The sequence below is a fragment of the Pristiophorus japonicus genome, chromosome X (genome assembly GCF_044704955.1).
Source record: "Pristiophorus japonicus isolate sPriJap1 chromosome X, sPriJap1.hap1, whole genome shotgun sequence".
Lineage (NCBI taxonomy): Eukaryota > Metazoa > Chordata > Chondrichthyes > Pristiophoridae > Pristiophorus > Pristiophorus japonicus.
Window position 1 is genome coordinate 19,189,411 of NC_092010.1, and position 18,430 is coordinate 19,207,840.

The 18,430-nt window shown below is 51.4% G+C and overlaps 1 protein-coding gene across 1 annotated transcript in view; it reads left to right on the plus strand.

Moving 5' to 3' along the window:
• Nucleotides 1-12,885, plus strand: part of gli1 (GLI family zinc finger 1) — a 39,834-nt gene extending 26,949 nt beyond the window's left edge. The window contains exons 7-11 of the mRNA XM_070869288.1: nt 635-784; nt 886-1,050; nt 6,572-6,844; nt 8,575-8,884; nt 10,358-12,885. Of these exons, the coding sequence (XP_070725389.1) occupies nt 635-784; nt 886-1,050; nt 6,572-6,844; nt 8,575-8,884; nt 10,358-12,885 (3,426 nt within the window). The remainder of the gene's footprint in view (nt 1-634; nt 785-885; nt 1,051-6,571; nt 6,845-8,574; nt 8,885-10,357) is intronic.
• Nucleotides 12,886-18,430: the final 5,545 nt, after the last annotated feature.

Sequence of the window (18,430 nt, forward strand, 5' to 3'; positions counted from 1 at the left end):
GCTGGTAATTGGGATTAGACTGGATAACCTCTTGTTGGCTGGTGCAGATACGATGGTAGGGAATCGAATATGGCCAAGGTGATCTCCTGGACTAGTTTCAATCGACTGGATGGGTCAGAGAGGAATTTTCGCAGATTTCTTTCCCCAATTGGCCTGTGTTTTTATCTGGTTTTTGCCTCTCCCAGGCGACCACACGGCTCCGGTTGGGGTGGAGTGTAGAATGTTTCAGTATAAGGGGTGTCGCAGTTGTGTGAGGCGGTCTGGTTGTGCTGGGTGCTCTTTGCCTTTCCGTCATTGTTCATTGTTCATAGGTTTATATGTAACCGAGGGCCGTGTGGCTCTTTGTCGGCCGGCGCGGACACGCTGGGGCAAAATGGCCTCCTTCTGCGCTGTAAATTTCTATGTTTCTAAGATGTTGGAGGGTTTTCAGAACCTGGGTAACTTTAACTCAGCAAGAGTATGGGTGTGGGGAGGGTGAAAAATGGAAAAACCAATGCTATAGGGATAAATTGTTCGGCACTTTAAACTATCACACTCATGATTTAAGATCTGTTGTCATTGGTCCGATTTTAGTGGCAAAAGCAGATTTGGCTCAGTGTCTGTACATCTTTGACTTTATTTCTATAATTTGCAGCACATTAATAATGAGCACATTCACGGAGAGAAGAAGGAGTTTGTCTGCCACTGGCAAGAGTGTTCAAGAGAGCAGAGGCCGTTTAAGGCCCAGTACATGCTAGTGGTCCACATGAGGCGACACACAGGAGAGAAACCACACAAATGTACAGTAAGTCCCTGTTTACATTGATTCATCTGATTACAAGCTAACAAACACAGCTCATTTATAAAATCCACCCTTACAATATGTGTGCGTGTGCATATTTCCAGTTTGAAGGTTGCATTAAGGCCTACTCCAGGCTAGAGAACCTGAAAACCCACCTGAGGTCTCACACTGGAGAGAAACCATACGTCTGTGAGCATGAGGGCTGCAATAAGGCATTCTCTAATGCTTCGGACCGAGCCAAACACCAGAACAGGACCCATTCCAATGAGGTACGGCCTTCACACTCCAGTTACTTCTGTGACCCAGTTAATGACAACAAGACAGTGTATTGTATTTATGTTCACTGCCTTTTGCCAAATGTTAAACCGGGAAGGGCAGCCTGGGAAGGGCAGGGGCAGCCTGGGTAGTGCAGGGGCAGCCTGGGTAGGGCAGAGGGCTGCCTGGGTAGGGGGAAGGATATCCTGGGTAGGGCAGGGTCTGCCTAGGGAGGGGGAAGGGCAGCCTGGGTAGGGCAGGGGCAGCCTGGGTAGTGCAGGGGCAGCCTGGGTAGGGCAGGGTCTGCCTGGGTAGGGGGAAGGGCATCCTGGGTAGGGCAGGGTCTGCCTGGGTAGGGGGAAGGGCAGCTTGGGTAGGGCAGGGGCAGCCTGGGTAGGGGGAAGGGCAGCCTGGGTAGAGCAGGGGCAGCCTGGGTAGGGCAGGGCTTAGCATGGGGTAGGGCAGGGAGAGGGAGGTATAAGGTCGAGCAATAGCTAGCATGGAATAGCATGGGGGCAGGGTAGAAGGTTGCATCGGGAGGGCAGGAGGTCCTCTCGGGCAGGGCGGGGTGGTATCAGGTAGGGCAATGGGTAACATGGGGTAGCATAAGGGTGGAGGGTAGCATTTGGCAGGGCAGCAGGTAACATGGGCAGGGGATAGAGTGGGGCAGTACTGAGGGTGACATTGCCAGGGAAAAGGATGGCAAGGGAAAGGGCATGGGGTTGGCATGGGGCAGCATAGAGCTGGAGAGGGGGTAGCATGGGTGAGAGTGGGGCTTGCTTTGTTGCCAAGAAAACTTTATTGAAAACATTACTAACTTGCACCTGCTTATTATAAGGAACAGAACAGAGTTGAACAAAATGAACTTTCATTTTCATATCTGCACTTTAGAGCTTATACTTACAGTACCATGTAACAGGTGCATTACATACTGGTGGGGCAATCTGTTCAGAAATTCCCTCAAAACTGCATTTTCTTTTTATTTGTTCACGGGATGTGGGCATCGCTGGCAAGGCCAGCATTGATTGGCAGTCCCTATTTGCCCTCGAGAAGCTGGTGGTGAGTCGCTATTTGAGAGGGCAGTTAAGAGTCAATCACATAGCTGAGGATTTGGAGTCACAAATAGGCCAGACCGGGTAAGGACGGCAGATTTCCTTCCCTTTAGTGAACCAGATGGGTTTGTCCAACAGCCTGATAGTTTCATGTGTGACAGGGACTGTGGTTCTCGTATTGGACTGTTCAGCCACCTAAGGACTCATTTTAAGAGTGGAAGCAAGTCTTCCTCGATTCCGAGGGACTGCCTATGATGATGATGATGAGAGTTCCATGGTCACCATTACTGACACTTAGCTTTTTATTCCAGATTTATTTAATTAACTGAATTTAAATTCCCCAGCTGCCGCGGTGGGATTTGAAGTCACGTCTCCGGATCATAAGCACTATGCTGCCGTACCCCACATGATCATCACCTGAAGGTTTATGAGTGGGCTAGTGCACTTTGCCAACTATTGCCTTCGAAAGTGATGATATTAAAAGCTGTCGAAGATAGAAGTTGTGATGCTCCACAGCTGGTGTGAGCGTCGGGTGAAGAATCCGGGCGATATATTATCGCTCTATCCCTGACCCACGCTCACATCAAAAGAGACTCACATGGACCTGAATTTTCTGTGTAAAAGTAGCGAGCTGTCCATGTCAGTTGCTCTGCACATCAGCATGAAATGACAAGAGCCACTGGTTACATCCGCCCAAATATGGACAGGCGTATTCAAATTGTGTGGTAATGACAGAGTGCTGTTAGGTGTCAAATTTTCGATCCTTAATGCCATGGCAACGCTGGCTGCAAGAAATGCCAGCGTGTTGCTGGCATCTAGTGTTACCATGGTGAGCGTGTGTGGGAGGTGATTTCAGTTTTAGCATTATGGGAGACTGATTGCCCTCCCACATCCTGCGGATTTGAAAATTCGCCCAAACCCTGCTGCTCCCCCTCAGCCAGCCGGGAAGGGACCAGCCCTGCATCCATGCTGCCACCACCTGAGACTTGCAAGGAGCCAATTCTACTCTGTAAGGGGTTCTCGGGGAGTGTTGGTGTGCCTTGGGTGTCTCTCTCTGGGCTTCTGCCCTCACAGCTTATGCCTGGCCTGTGAGGTACCCTGAGTGCTGCAAGAGCACCCCTGGAGAGACTGTGTCCACAGCTTATGAAGGGGGTTTTGAGACTCGTGCGTCCCCACAGCTTATGCCTCGCCTGTGAGGCACCTGTGAGTGTCAAACACTCCTAACCCCTTCTTCCCTAGCCTGTGACACACAGTTGAGCGTTTTCGAGGCGCTCCTAGCTTCCCTTACACTGTTCTGACATAAGACTCACGATCAGGAGATGTAATACAATAGAACTGAGATAAGGTGATTCCAAGAGGAACTTTAGGCTTCTAATTTATTTGACAAGGTGTATCTCAACAAACAGCAATACACCAACAGAACAATCCCCCTAAATCCCACTAAACGGACACTACGAAAATCTTTACACCAGTTTAGCAGTACAATGCCCAACCTCCCACCTTTCCTGGCCTAACTGAGTTGGGAGTTCTGGGGACCAGAGGTTATACTCACTACTGTGCCTTCTGCAGTCTGGTGGTTTGTTTCTTCTATCTTCGGTGTCTTCGGACACTGGTTTTCCTTCAGTGTCGAGAGGCTTGCTGGTTGTTGGATCACGAGGGCAGGGAACCACACACAATGCGTCAGAAATCCCTTTTTATAGCCAGATTAACCAGTCCGCCTCTCCTGCTGAAATCGATCCTTCCCATTATCGGGCATTGTGATTTTGAGAAATGCAGCAGTTTTAGATTATTGCGGGTTTTTTCCCACTGATGTTAACCTACTCAAGGTTTGAGTGGGTGTTGATTGCATTGGCCTCCTGTAGCCATTGTATAGGCCCTTGGGTTGTTTTGGGTTCCCTGGTTTCTAAGGTCTGCATAATTTTCCTCCAATTCAGCTTTTCTAACCTACTCAAGGTTTGAGTAGGGGTTGATTGGGTTGGCCTCCTGTAGCCATTGTGTAGGCCCTTGGTTTGTTTTGGGTTCCCTAGTTTTCTGAAGGTCTGCATAATTTCCTTCCATAGTGTAAACATGGGGAAGACAATAGCCCGATAATGGCGATGAGTCAGTCCCATAGTTTTCAAGCAAGTGCTCTCCCATTGGCTTGAAAGCCCCATGCTTCGGGCTGACTCTGTCCCACCATTGGCCCTCCGGTGTCCTCCCCCGTCCAATCACTGCTCTGCCAAGGTCAAACCGTCTCGGTTTCAATTCACATTGCAGCACAGACAGATCCCACAGCCCTTTTCCTTCTGGGTAAAATGAGGGGGTTTTCGTCCTCCCCTACAACTCCCAAGACAGGCTCCCTGGGAAAGGTGGGACTCTCCCTGAGAGTGTGGTGCAAAACACAGCAGGCTGGCTTTCCACCAAAATCCTGCCCTGTAAGTACAGGCCACAGTGTTCCTAGTGATGAACATTCATTATTTCTATTACCTGGGTTTACTACCACTAGCTGGGTCCTAAGTGATGCTCTACTCGGAACTCCTTCACGGCAAGTGAGCCCCAGGTGGGCAGAGGAAACGTTACAAGGACACCCTCAAAGCCTCCCTGATAAAGTGCAACACCCCCACCGACACCTGGGGGTCCCTGGCCAAAGACTGCCCTAAGTGGAGGAAGTGCATCCGGGAGGGCGCTGAGCACCTCGAGTCTCATCGCCGAGAGCACGCAGAAATCAAGCACAGGCAGCGGAAAGAGCGTGCGGCAAACCAGTCCCACCCACCCCTTTCCTCAACGACTATCTATCCCACCTGTGACAGAGACTGTGGCTCTCGTATTGGACTGTTCAGCCACCTAAGGACTCATGCTTAGAGTGGAAGCAAGTCTTCCTCGATTCCGAGGGACTGCCTATGATGATGATGATGAGAGTTCCATTGTCACCATTACTGCCGATAAATGAATGAAATGACCCAATCATCTGGTTAAACAGTCAAACTATTTTAGTCTTTTGATGGGGGACTCCCGATAAGCAATCAGCATCAAGGTGTTGTTAGAAATGTTAACACAGAAGTGACAATACCAATAATGTATGCACCGGTGAGCATGCTCACAGGTTGGTAGAACTGTTGAATTGGGAGTGGCTTAGCCAGTCACGTGATGTTCACAAGACTCAATAAAACCCCAGCCAGTTGGATTTGGGGGATCCACGATGAGGCAGCTGGTGGATGAACTGGTAATGTGTTGTGTGATTGTTAAACCTTTGCTAATAAACCAACTGTGTTGCTATGAATTCTTAAGCAAAGAACCCATGAAGCAAATACATTACAACCGGCAAGCGACAAATCCCTCTGATGGAATATCTATAGTAGAGGATCTCGTGATCGGAAACAAAATGGAGCCTCTGGGTCCATCACAGGAAGATTAAGTGCTCATACACACATATCCCAGCCAGTCAGTTCCAAACGATGGCGAGTTCACTACGGGGTGAAGCACCAGACAATCCCAAGATCTCAGTAAACCCTGAATCTCAAAAGGTTTGATGCCGCCAAATCAAATCAAAACCTTTGATTAATTGTGTCAGTTTGTTGCAGGTCACGACTGGATGTGATGTTGTTTAGTTACATCCTTCTTCTTCTTAAGCAGTCCCCCGGAGTCGAGGATGACTTGCTTCCATACTAACATGAGTTATAAGGTGACCGATGAGACCAATGTGGGACCTACAGTCTCTGTCACAGGTGGGGCAGACGGTGGTTGGAGGGACGGGTGGGTGGGGGGCTTGGGTTGTCGTGCGCTCCTTCCGCTGTTTGTACTTGGCTTCCGCGTGCTCCCGACGAAGAGACTCGAGGTGTTCAGCGCCTTCTCGGATGCTTCTCCACTTTGAGCGGTCTTGATCCCGAGATTCCCAAGAGTCAGTGGGGATGTTACATTTTTTCAAGGAGACTTTGAGGGTGTCCTTGAAGCATTTCCTCTGCCCTCCTGGGGTTTACTTACCGTGTCGTAGCTCAGAGTAGAGCGCTTGCTTGGGGAGTCTTGTGTCGGGCATGCGGACAATGTGGCCTATCCATTGGAGCTGGTCGAGCGTGGTCAGTGCTTCGATGCTGGGACGTTGGCCTGATCGAGAACACTGACGTTGATGTGTCTGTCCTCCCAGGGGATTTGCAGGATTTTACAGAGGCAGCGCTGGTGGTACGTCTCCAGTGCTTTGAGGTGTCTACTGTACATAGTCCATGTCTCTGAAACATATATACTCTTAGTTACAACCAAATCTTTCACCTTTAGCCAGTTGACCAAATTGGTTCAAATACTGATTCTGCTGAGAGCTAAGCCATCTCCCCCAATCCCCCCATCACCCCCCATCCACTATCCCCCATCCCAATCCCCCTCACCCCCCCATCTCCCCAATTACCCCCATCCCCCCACCCCCATACCCCATCCCAATCCCCCCGCACCACCCCCATCACCCCCCATCCCCCCAGCAACTGAAAGTTAATCACATTGTTCATTCATTCAACAGAAACCGTATGTCTGTAAGATCCCGTGCTGCACCAAACGATACACAGATCCCAGCTCATTACGAAAGCACGTTAAGACGGTGCATGGCCCCGAGGCACACATAACCAAAAAACAACGCGGTGACATTAATGTGAGGGTTTCCATAACACAAGACGGACTGAGGCCTGTGTTGGGACAGGATGGAGACATTCTCCATGAAGAAGGAGGCAGCACTGCCAATCAGAAGATGGAAGATTTCATGCAGGGAATGTTAATGGTGTCCGACACTACCATGGTAAGAAAATGGGGGCACTCGTGCTCAGGCAGGCCGAAATCCTGCACCTGCCTCAGGGGGAAATCTTCCTGTTCTCCTCTTACTTTAGGCCCTGGTTGCAATTGGCAACTAAAACACGTCAGCTTAGAGGGCCCTGCATCGCAGGGCAGCGTTTGAGGTTTAGAGAAGAGTGGATCAACAGGAGGGACAAGAAGTGGAAGTAGTTCAGACTCAGATCTCTACCTGTTAAAGTTGTAAAAAGCACCTTCGGAAAGACCGCTGTTGGGAGGTACTTTCTGCAATGAAGAAAATCAACCAAACACTGGGACAGGCTCCCCCTTCCTCACCTGAAGGTGCTGACACATTCTGGGCCATGGTTCAACGGGGTGCCAAAAGCCCTCTGGTGTCTCACTCAAGTGACTGTTCTTCACAAGTGATGCCAGAGTGACCCCTAGTGCATTAAAACCTAGAAATTGGGTCATTAGCGCCCCCGACTTTTTGCCCGGGTGTGGCGCCGCTAACGACGCCCGCTAAATTCGGCGGGAGTTTGGCGGCGGTGGTAACCCGTAGCGCCCCGCTCTGCTGTGCTAGTGATGATGACGTCATCACCGTGTGCAGCGCCCCGTTAGTGCCTCGGACCCTAACCTGGGTTTCGCCCCCTGAAGCTGCGCCGGGCGATGGCAGCGACAGATTCAGTGGGCGTGAACCGGGGGCCGGCCGCTCGGGGGGTGGGGCGATACGTAAAGGGGAGGTGGCAGCTGTTGAAAAACAAAATCTGCCGCCTTTCTTCTGCGCCCCGTTGATACTTCGATCGCGGGGTCCGTGCCGCGATCGGTCAGTCCGGCCCTCTCCTTGAGGGCCGGGCTGTCGGCACGGCAACCCTGCTCCCCGGTGGTCCAGGGAGGCCCGTTTCTTCACTGCAGAGTTTGCAGCTCGGGCCCATCCCTTTAATGAAGGGGCGAGCCCCTCGTAAGCGGCCCAGTGCGTAGGGCTGCGCCTCGCTCCAGACCCGTCCGCCCCAGACAGGAAGTGGAGTGCGTGATTTTGCCCTCCACTTCGTTTTGGGGACGGTAACCCGAATTTAGCGAGCGGAGCAGGACCTCCGCACCTGGCGCAAAATGTCCCGCCTCCCGGATGGTACCGCCCCCAAACGGGGCGCAACGGAATTTCACCCCATGCTATACAGGCACCTTGTTGTTAATTATTGCCTCACAGCAACCAATGAAAATCGACATTTGATATACATTGTAGCAGAAGATTGTCCACCTGCCAGAATCACACTTGTCATTACGATTGGCGGTCCTTCTTTCCCCCCAAAGGGTGGACACGAAGAAGGCAGCTTGATGGCGCCATATATCGGCATTCCAGTGTGCTGCACCACAGAATGGTAGAACCCCGGCTGCTGCCCATCACTGCCCCATCACGACGGTCATTATGTTGGGCATGCTGTTAGCGGGAGAGGCCAGGCACTTGCCCACAGGAGCGGGAGGGAGTGTCATCATGGGCCATGGTCTCCCATCTACCTATAAGAGGCTTGTATTGGCTGAGGCCTGGATATGGAGCAACAGTGCACAGCCTGGGGCAATGGTTAAAGTAGTTCAGAAAGGTTTTGACGCATTCAGAAGGTTGCGGGGGGGTGGGGGGGAGGGGAGAAGGGGGAGAGGAATTAAGCTTTATTTCACGGGCACAGAAAAGGAGAGTGTGCGCGACTGGAAATGAATATAAACCAGACGCTTCTCTTTTTTATTAAGAAGTCCCAGCCCAGTCCTGGAGGCCATTCATCCAGCAGCAGTGAAACGTCACTCCAGGGAAGCACCAACAACAATGACAGCGGAGTGGAGATGAATGCGAATGGCGGAGGCAGCTTCGAAGACCTGGCAAACATTGAAGACCTTCCCTCCGTGGAGTCCACTGTTCACTCGGGGATGGCGGATGTTGGGCTGCGGAGGAATGCCACAGCGCTGCAGCGCCTGGCCAACCTGAAGATCGGAAAGCTGAAGCAGATACGCAAGCCGACGCCACCATCGCGAGGCGTGAAACTGCCCTCAATACAGGGCGAGGGTGAGCAAATGCAGCACGGGCTGGCGGGGGGGGGAGGGTGGCGGGGCTGGAATGAACTTTGTCGATCGTCTCGTGGAGCCATAGACATCTAGGCCGAGACGGTTCGCTTCTGCTGTGTCAGCCGTGGCTCAGTAGGCAAAAAAAATCAGAGGCTGGCAAATGCAGAGGAGTGAAATCCTGAGCCTACCATTTATCCGAGCGTGAACTGTCTCTATTTGTAACCCAAACTTTTCTTCATTTATCTCCTCAGACTAACCAACAAGAGTGGGCAAGCCTGCCTATTCCCAGGTCTCCTGAACCTCAGCTGATTTGCCATTATTGATATGTGAGCCTTGGGAGCGAGTTACTGAACCATGGAGGGAGGGGAGGGTTTGCCATCAGAGCTGAGCCTTATCCTGTCCTCAGCTGAGATTATCATCATCATCATAGGTGATCCCTCGAAACGAGGATGACTTGCTTCCACGCCCAAAAAAGGATAAGTTCACAGGTGTTTTAATGAAGGTCCCGAACTACATCCTGAAGGGTGGAAGATGCCTGTGCGTGGATTTTTTTAACGTGGGGTGGCCGTTGCACACCAGCCACCACACGGGCTTGACAGAGCTAGGTCTTGGTCCAGTGGCAAGGATTAACCAGGACGACTGGAGACCTGCTCTGCTGCCCGGACCTAGTGCGCGCACACATATCGCAGTGTGGGCTGGGCCCGTGCTGCCCCCGGGCCCCTGGCCCTGAACTCACGCCTCCGCTGGGCCCCGATCACGTCCCTCTACAGTCTCTCGCCGCTCCTTCGCCCCGACCTCGCTGCTCCTGCTGTATCTGCCCACGCTCCAATCACCGACCTGGACCTTGATGATGTCACTCTCCGCTGCCGTCACCCTCCTGCACCAGCTCGCGCTGTACCCTGAAGGGGCCTCCACGTTGTCCAGGGCCGTCGTTTCTTTTATGGCCCCGACCTGCCGCTGGTGTTCTCACGCCGGGCGGGGCCTCCACGCTGCATACACACACAGATTATGCACATACACAGACACGTGGTTTGAACCCCTAGCCTAGGGTTGTCACGGCTAATTGAGACTAGCTAGACGGCCAATTGAGACTAGCTAGACGGCCAATTGAGACTAGCTAGCTCCTTCCTCGCAGGACTGGAGGGAAAATAGGTGAGAAAAAGTTCAAATATTAATGTTAAAACATCTGGGCCGAGAAATGGGGTCGTTTGCACCACCTGATAGCGCCCGGGCGTGGCGCTGCTAACAACTCCTGCTATATTCGGCGGGAGTTTAGCGGCGACGGCAACCCGTAGCGCCCTGCTCCGCTGTGCTGGCGATGCTGACGTCATCACCGTGCCCCGTTATCACCCCGGACCCGAACTCGATTTATTAATTCATATTGATATCAAGCTAGCACCAAATTAAAATCGTTTCGGAAATCTCTGTAACCTGCAAAGGGATACTATAAACTGTCCTCCCTTCTGCGTTGCAGGTTCTCTTGGAGAAATCGCCATGTGTGGATCTTCAGTTCTACCTTGTCACCGAATCATGGAATTATCAGCCAAAGATCCCACGGCAAGGAACCAGCTTACTGAACGGCGCAGCAGTGCCACGAGCACCATCAGCTCAGCGTACACAGTCAGCCGAAGATCATCCGCCATTTCTCCTTACCTGTCTAGTCGCCGATCCAGTGACGTCTCTCTGGGAGGGGGCCGCGCTAACAATGGCGGTTCTGCCGAGTCATACGACCCCGCCTCCCCTGACCTTCTGCAGCGGCGCGCCGAGGGTGGCCCGTGTGCCGCGCTCCCGGGGCTGCCCAACCTCTCGCCCGCGCAGCAGTACCGACTCAAAGCCACGTACGCCGCAGCCACGGGCGGGCCGCCGCCGACGCCGTTGGCCAACGTGGAGCCGATGGGCGCCAACGCCCGGCCGCCCTTTCAGGGCGAGCACCACAGCCCCGCCGTGCCCGCGTTCCCACCTCACGGTCTGCCACGTCGAAGCGGCGAGATTGGGTTCCGCGGCTACGGGACAGGCGCGCCGAGGCCGCAGGACATCCCCGGCATCAGCATGCGGCGGGCGAGCGACCCCGTGCGCACGGCGACCGACCCACAATCAGTGCCGAAAGTGCAACGCTTCAACAGCCTCAGCAACATCAATCCCGCCGCCATGGCAAGGAGGAACAGCAACCTGCAACTTTTTGCCGGTTCTGAAACAAGCCTCCAGCGACACATCTACTCTCCACGGCCGCCAAGCATCACTGAAAACGTCCTCATGGAAGCCGTGGCCATGGACACGTACAATCCAGACAGTTTGGGGATGTCCGATAACATGGTGCCGTACATGAACTATCCAGAGGCCAACATGTCGTCCTTAAATGATCAAGTTTCCAACAATCAAACGCAAGGGTCTCATGGTCACATGGATATGCATCATCCGAATCTCTATGGCAACTCCAATAGAAATCTGGGAAACACACAGATCAATACTTTCCAACAGTGCATGGTGGGCAGCAACATGACGCAACAACACTACAATGTAAACCAGTGTCAGATGGGTCAATGCAGTGCTCAATTCCAGAACCAGCGACAGGCATGTTCTCATGAAAACAACATGCCCATTCAGTGGAATGAAATAAGTTCAGGAAGCATGGATATCGCCCCCATTGAAATTCCAAACCAGCACTTTGTTCAGCCAAGCCCATCACACCCCAGTCAGTGCCTTCAGCAGGTCAACCAGGGCCCGCATCCTTCCCATCAGCCCACGGCCTATATCCAACATAACGCCAACGTGACTCCCAATCCCCGGAGTCAACAGCAAGCGTTTACCGACAGCCACCGGATACTCCCTGGATATCAACAGCAAATCAAGCCTGAGCATCAGATCTACCAGTCCGTGCCAGTGTTAACCCCGTGCCAAAACATAAAGCAAACAATGGCAGCCCAGCAAGATTTCAACCAACCCAAACAAATGCTGCCCAGTTCAGGTGGAACGAGTCGTGACTACCGGGAACAATCCAATTGTGGCTTTGATGCACCTATGAGCTCCAGCATGCTGAGCTCCCCACTGCGGGAAGGGAGATGGTCTGGATCCCACACACCAATGATGCAAGTCAAAGAGATGATGGTGAGGAACTACATCCAGTCACAGCAGGCCCTCATGTGGGGCCAACCGCTAAAGAATGACAGTGCCGAAACACCAATGGCAATCAATATTGACAGTACAGAGATCAGTGCCCCCAAAGCCATGCACATCCCTTCTCCTCACAGCTTCAGAACTCAAAGTCAGCTTTATATGGGTCCAAGTTACATGAACTGCCAAAACCAACCAAATGTACTAAGTTCATCTTCTCAGGAAGGTCAAATCCAACCAAAGACTTTGATGAGCCCAGGTGATCAGTGCTTCAGTCCGAGGATCTTGCCTCACCCTCCTCCAGCCCAAAAGCTTCTCAGCAGACCGAACAGCCTTACACCTCAGCAAGAGTACTTATTAGGTCCATCCCACATGAGCCCTGGCCACAAATCAGCAGAAGCCAGTCCAGAAAGACCAATAAATCCCCCACCAATGCAGTGTCACCAAGAGTCATCAGAGGATGGAGGCTTGTTGTTTTTCTCTGGCCAGATGCAAATGCAAGAAAGAAGGCTTCATTTCAGAAAGCAGGTGGCAAACGCTATGCAGATGCATTCACCACAAATAAACTATGCCATTCAACAGCAGCACCAGATGATGCCGAGCATGGACCCCATGAAGTTCGACTCAACAAACTACCCAGAGGCCAATATAGACTCTTTGGATCTTGAGCATACTCAGATTGATTTCGGAGCAATTCTGGATGATGGAGATCATCCATCCTTGATACCAGGCAGTTTGAGTCCAAACACTTCCCAAACATCCTCTCGCCTTACAACTCCCTGCAATCCCCTCGCGTTGCAAACAGGAATGTCCAATATGGCAATAGGAGACATGAGTTCCATGCTGACAACTTTGGCAGGGGAAAGCAATTTTCTCAATACAATGTCATAATGAGACGGCCATCAGAGTGTTAATCAAACTGTGCTGTCGAGCTGATGAAAGCAGAGGGTGGGGAGCAATTATTGACCTCAATCGCAATAGAGCTGTAAATTCTCACCTACAGCTATTTAGAATGAAAATGTTCGAAGTGGACCATCTAATGTCTGGAATGGGGGTGAAGGTTGCCCCTTAAGCAAATAGGTAGCATTGAACATTTTGATTAGATGGCTAGCATTCTCCGCCCCCCCCCCCACCCCCTGCCCCACCTTGCCCAAAACACCTGTTGCTCAACCCATTTGCTGGTCCAAAGCAAGTGAGAGCTAAAACACTGAGGGATTGAGGCAAATTGGATCCCAGGATAAAATATACTTTTAGAGCCAACCGACCCTGCGTGAGACAAAAGCTGGGTTTTAACAAGTTTATTTTTGCCAGTTTATAATATATATATAGTTTTTGCCAGATTTAGGGTCTCCTGGAACACTTAGAGGTGGATGAAGACATGTTTTGACTCACTATCAGTGGCACTCTCTGAGACTACCATCAGGGCGGGTCTGTCGACAGGTCAGGACTGGTCCAGTCAGTTTTTACTGACTGTGGACTTCATCAGCACATGTTCTTCCATTTCAGGAGTTGGCACAACTCACCCACTGAGTTCAAATTCAAAGTCAGAACCTGAATCTATCGGGCGACTTTGCTTGCAGTTCCTGGGCAGCACCATCTCATCAGATTTTACCTGCACAAATTGCTTCCAGAAAATCTGAAGGAATATTTGGGCCTGGATTCTGAATGGCGGAGGCATGAGTTGTTGTCTTACACTCATTAAATCAATGAATTTCAGGGAGTCTTCAACAGCTTGTGAATGGCGTGACACCTCATCCATGCCCCCTGGATCTCATTCTGATTCCGAATGAAGAACAGTTGCTAGTTTGGAAGAGCCTCAATCCCTTCTCATGTCAATGCACAGGTTAACCTTATTATGCTATTACCTCACGGTTCATATGTTGTTACCTTTCTTTTGGACTTTGCTTGCCAGGGTTTTATACTTTTAGACAATTTGCTTCCAAAGCTCATTCAAGTAAATATAATGGTATATAAACAAGATGCCAGTGTTGTCATCAGCATTATTTAGCATTTGATACCAATTAAACCAAAGGGAAAATCTTGCATCAGCCGATACGCATTAATATTGTGCCACCGCACTGCCTCTGTGATCATCTAAATTTATCCCCTCAAATTGGTCCCATATCAGTGGCAGACCTGTACCGACCAGTACTGTACCCGAGTGTTATACAGTGACAGACCTGTACCCACCAGTACTGTACCCCAGTGTTATACAGTGACAGACCTGTACCCACCAGTACTGTACCCGAGTGTTATACAGTGACAGACCTGTACCCATCAGTACTGTACCCCGGTGTTATACAGTGACAGACCTAAACCCACCAGTACTGTACCCCAGTGTTATACAGTGACAAACCTGTACCCACCAGTACTGTACCCGAGTGTTATACAGTGACAGACCTGTACCCACCAGTACTGTACCCCAGTGTTATACAGTGACAGACCTGTACCCACCAGTACTGTACCCCAGTGTTATACAGTGACAGACCTGTACCCACCAGTACTGTACCCCAGTGTTATACAGTGACAGACCTGTACCCACCAGTACTGTACCACAGTGTTATACAGTGACAGACCTGTACCCACCAGTACTGTACCCCAGTGTTATACAGTGACAGACCTGTACCCACCAGTACTGTACCCCAGTGTTATACAGTGACAGACCTGTACCCATCAGTACTGTACCCCAGTGTTATACAGTGACAGACCTGAACCCATCAGTACTGTACCCCAGTGTTATACAGTGACAGACCTGTACCCACCAGTACTGTACCCGAGTGTTATACAGTGACAGACCTGTACCCACCAGTACTGTACCCCAGTGTTATACAGTGACAGACCTGTACCCACCAGTACTGTACCCCAGTGTTATACAGTGACAGACCTGTACCCACCAGTACTGTAACCCAGTGTTATACAGTGACAGACCTGTACCCACCAGTATTGTACCCCAGTGTTATACAGTGACAGACCTGTACCCACCAGTATTGTACCCCAGTGTTATACAGTAACAGACCTGTACCCACCAGTAGTGTACCCCAGTGTTAGACAGTGACAGACCTGTACCCACCAGTACTGTACCCCAGTGTTATACAGTAACAGACCTGTACCCACCAGACCTGTACCCCAGTGTTAGACAGTGACAGACCTGTACCCACCAGTACTGTACCCGTGTTAGACAGTGACAGACCTGTACCCACCAGTACTGTACCCGTGTTATACAGTGACAGACCTGTACCCACCAGTACTGTACCCCAGTGTTATACAGTGACAGACCTGTACCCACCGTACTGTACCCCAGTGTTATACAGTGACAGACCTGTATCCATCAGTACTGTACCCCAGTGTTATACAGTGACAGACCTGTACCCACCCGTACTGTACCCCAGTGTTATACAGTGACAGACCTGTACCCACCAGTACTGTACCCCAGTGTTATACAGTGACAGACCTGTACCCACCAGTACTGTACCACAATGTTATACAGTGACAGACCTGTACCCACCAGTACTGTACCCCAGTGTTATACAGTGACAGACCTGTACCCCAGTGTTATACAGTGACAGACCTGTACCCACCGTACTGTACCCCAGTGTTATACAGTGACAGACCTGTACCCACCCGTACTGTACCCCAGTGTTATACAGTGACAGACCTGTACCCACCAGTACTGTACCCAAATATTATTAAGCGACTCTCCCTCCCTGTTACCTTCTGCAGCCGTACAATCGCCCCCATCCCTCCCCGCAATGTCTCTGCTCCCCTGACTCTGGTCCCTTGTGCATACCTTCGCCATTCACACCACCATTGGTGCTGTCTCTTCAGCCCTCTAGGTGTCAGCCTCTGGCACTCCTTCCCTCAGCTTCTCCAGCTCCCTCTCCTCGTTTGAGACCCGCCTTAAAACCCATTTCTTTAACCAAGCTTCTGGCCACCCTTCTAATATCACCTTTTTTGTCTCGGGGCCCATTTTAGTCTCCGTCAACTTCCTCTGAAGCGCCTGTTGTTGTGTTATGCAGCTCGAATTCCGACACAACCGAAGTTCAGGACAAAATCTATACTTGTGCTAGTTGATGCTTTTTGACAGATCAAGTGGCCAATAATATGGAAATTTCATTTTATCGAAATGCTGATGGTGACACTGAGATGTCAAGTTGTAACATATTGTTTGGACTGTCTTGGGCCAACCCATTGAAGACGGAGCATTAGTTAGAAATTGCGTTTATCTTAGCTTGAGATTAGAAACATTTTTTTTAAGTACGTAAAATGTCATTAACTGAGGTATGTAGGTCATTGCTGGTTATATGAGACCAAGCCACGTGGTGCCTTTGGACTCTCCTTGTTTTTTCCATGATGTATTCGTAATGATTATGATTCCAAATACATGTGCCTTTTCCAGCTGCCTGCCGTTCAATATCCAGCTCTCATTTAACGTATAATCCAAAGCTGCTGCTGCTTTCTGTGGCCACAGGACAAGGCCATCAGTCAACGAATCAGTGCCGTAGACAGTGATCAGGGAGAAATAACCACAGAGTCAAGGGATTTGGATTAATTCTCGTGTTACAGCTTCCAGGACAGTGGGAACGGACTGAATAATTCAGACCACAAGCGGCCACGTTAGGCCCTCAGTCTGGGCCAATTTAGGCCCCCGGTCTGGGCTAAGTTAGGCCCTCAGACTGGGCCAAGTTAGGCCCTCAGTCTGAGCCATGTTAGGCCCCCAGTCTGGGCTAAGTTAGGCCCTCAGTCTGGGCCAAGTTAGGCCCTCAGTCTGAGCCATGTTAGGCCCTCAGTCTGGGCAAAGTTAGGCCCTCAGTCTGGGCAAAATTAGGCCCTCAGTCAGGGCCAAGGTAGGCCCTCATTCTGGGTCAAGTTGGCCCTCAGTCTGGGCCAAGTTAGGCCGTCAGTCTGGGCCACATTAGGCCCTCAGTCTGGGCCAAGTTAGGCCGTCGGTCTGGGCCACATTAGGCCGTCAGTCTGGGCCACATTCGGCAATCAGTCTGGGCCACATTAGGCCCTCAGTCTGAGTCATGTTAGGCCCTCAGTCTGAGCCACGTTAGGGAAGCCAGGGAAGCAGGAAGGGCATTACAATTGGCCCCTGGGCCAAGGAGTGGAAATATCTGCTGGACATCCTGCTACTTGATAACCATCCAGTGACCTGTGCTGAAAGTGCACAGACATGAGGATGTTGGGTGAGGGCAAGATCGGATGTGGCTTCAAGGCTCTCCATATTTGAATTGTCCGCCAACATTTGTGGTCTCGATTTACACATGAAGGGTGGCCACTTGAGTGGGTCACCAGAGGATGGCTGGCACCTGTGCACTTGTACCCCAGCAGTGTCCTTGGGAGAGGAGAAATGTTGCCTTTAAGCTGCACGGCTGGCTGCAGTGGTCTGCACATTGAGGAGCAGACCATATTGGAGGTAGGCGATTTAAGATGACTTTTTTTATACAATGATTTCCAGTACAGTATGCTGGTGTAACAAAGGGACAAGACTGATCAGAGCAGAAGGTATATCCCTGCTCTCAGCTATGCTGTCACGAAGCTCTGATACATACTTTCTAGCTGGGGGGGCGGGGGCCGTCACTGGACAGCGATAGGAGCAGGAACCCTGGCTGACCAGTCCCACTCCTGATCCCAGGAACTCTGACCTCATTCGTAGGGTTCCCACTCCTGCCTGTCCGGGGTCAACCAATCAGCGCCGAACCAGGATTAAACCTGGGACCTCCTGGTCTGTGTGGTTCAGTGGCACAGTTGGGGCAGGGCATTAACCCAACTGAGCCATCGGGCCTCATCACTTTTAAAGGATTTCCCATACCAACTGATGCGATTCTTGCACTGTAACACAGCATTCCTTGGCACCAAAGATCATTCTTGCTTTAAGTTCCAGCTCTACCATGAGTTTAAGGGCTAGAAATTCATCTCGGGCGGTGGCCCATAACGGACAATATCAGATCAGCCGCCCGTTATACGCAGCGCCTGATACTCAATTGCGTCGACTGCAATGACTTTGAGGGGGAGAAATTTAACCTCCGGGGAGGGGCGATTCGCGGGCTACCGGCTCGGCGACCGGGCCCGCGAACTTGCCTTGGAGGTTTGCGGCGGTGGTAAACCACAACGCCACGATCTCCTGCGCCCCGGAGATTGTGACGTCGTCCGGTGCGCAGCGCCCCGGTAGCACCCCGGATGTGAAATTCGGTTCCGCCCCTTGCAGCGTCGGCAGGCGATAACACCCACAGCTGCAGGAGGCGTTGGGGTTGATCGGCGCGCATCGCGGGTGCCATCAGTAAAAAGGGGGATTCGATTTATTGCAGGGCCTGCAGCGATGGCCCTTCCCTTTAAGGGAGGGAAGGAGCCTCTGATCCCGGCTGCGCTACCCTTGACATTGTGCAGCGCTCCACCACTACCGCCCCTCCTGCCGGCTTTAGCGCTCCAAGGGAAG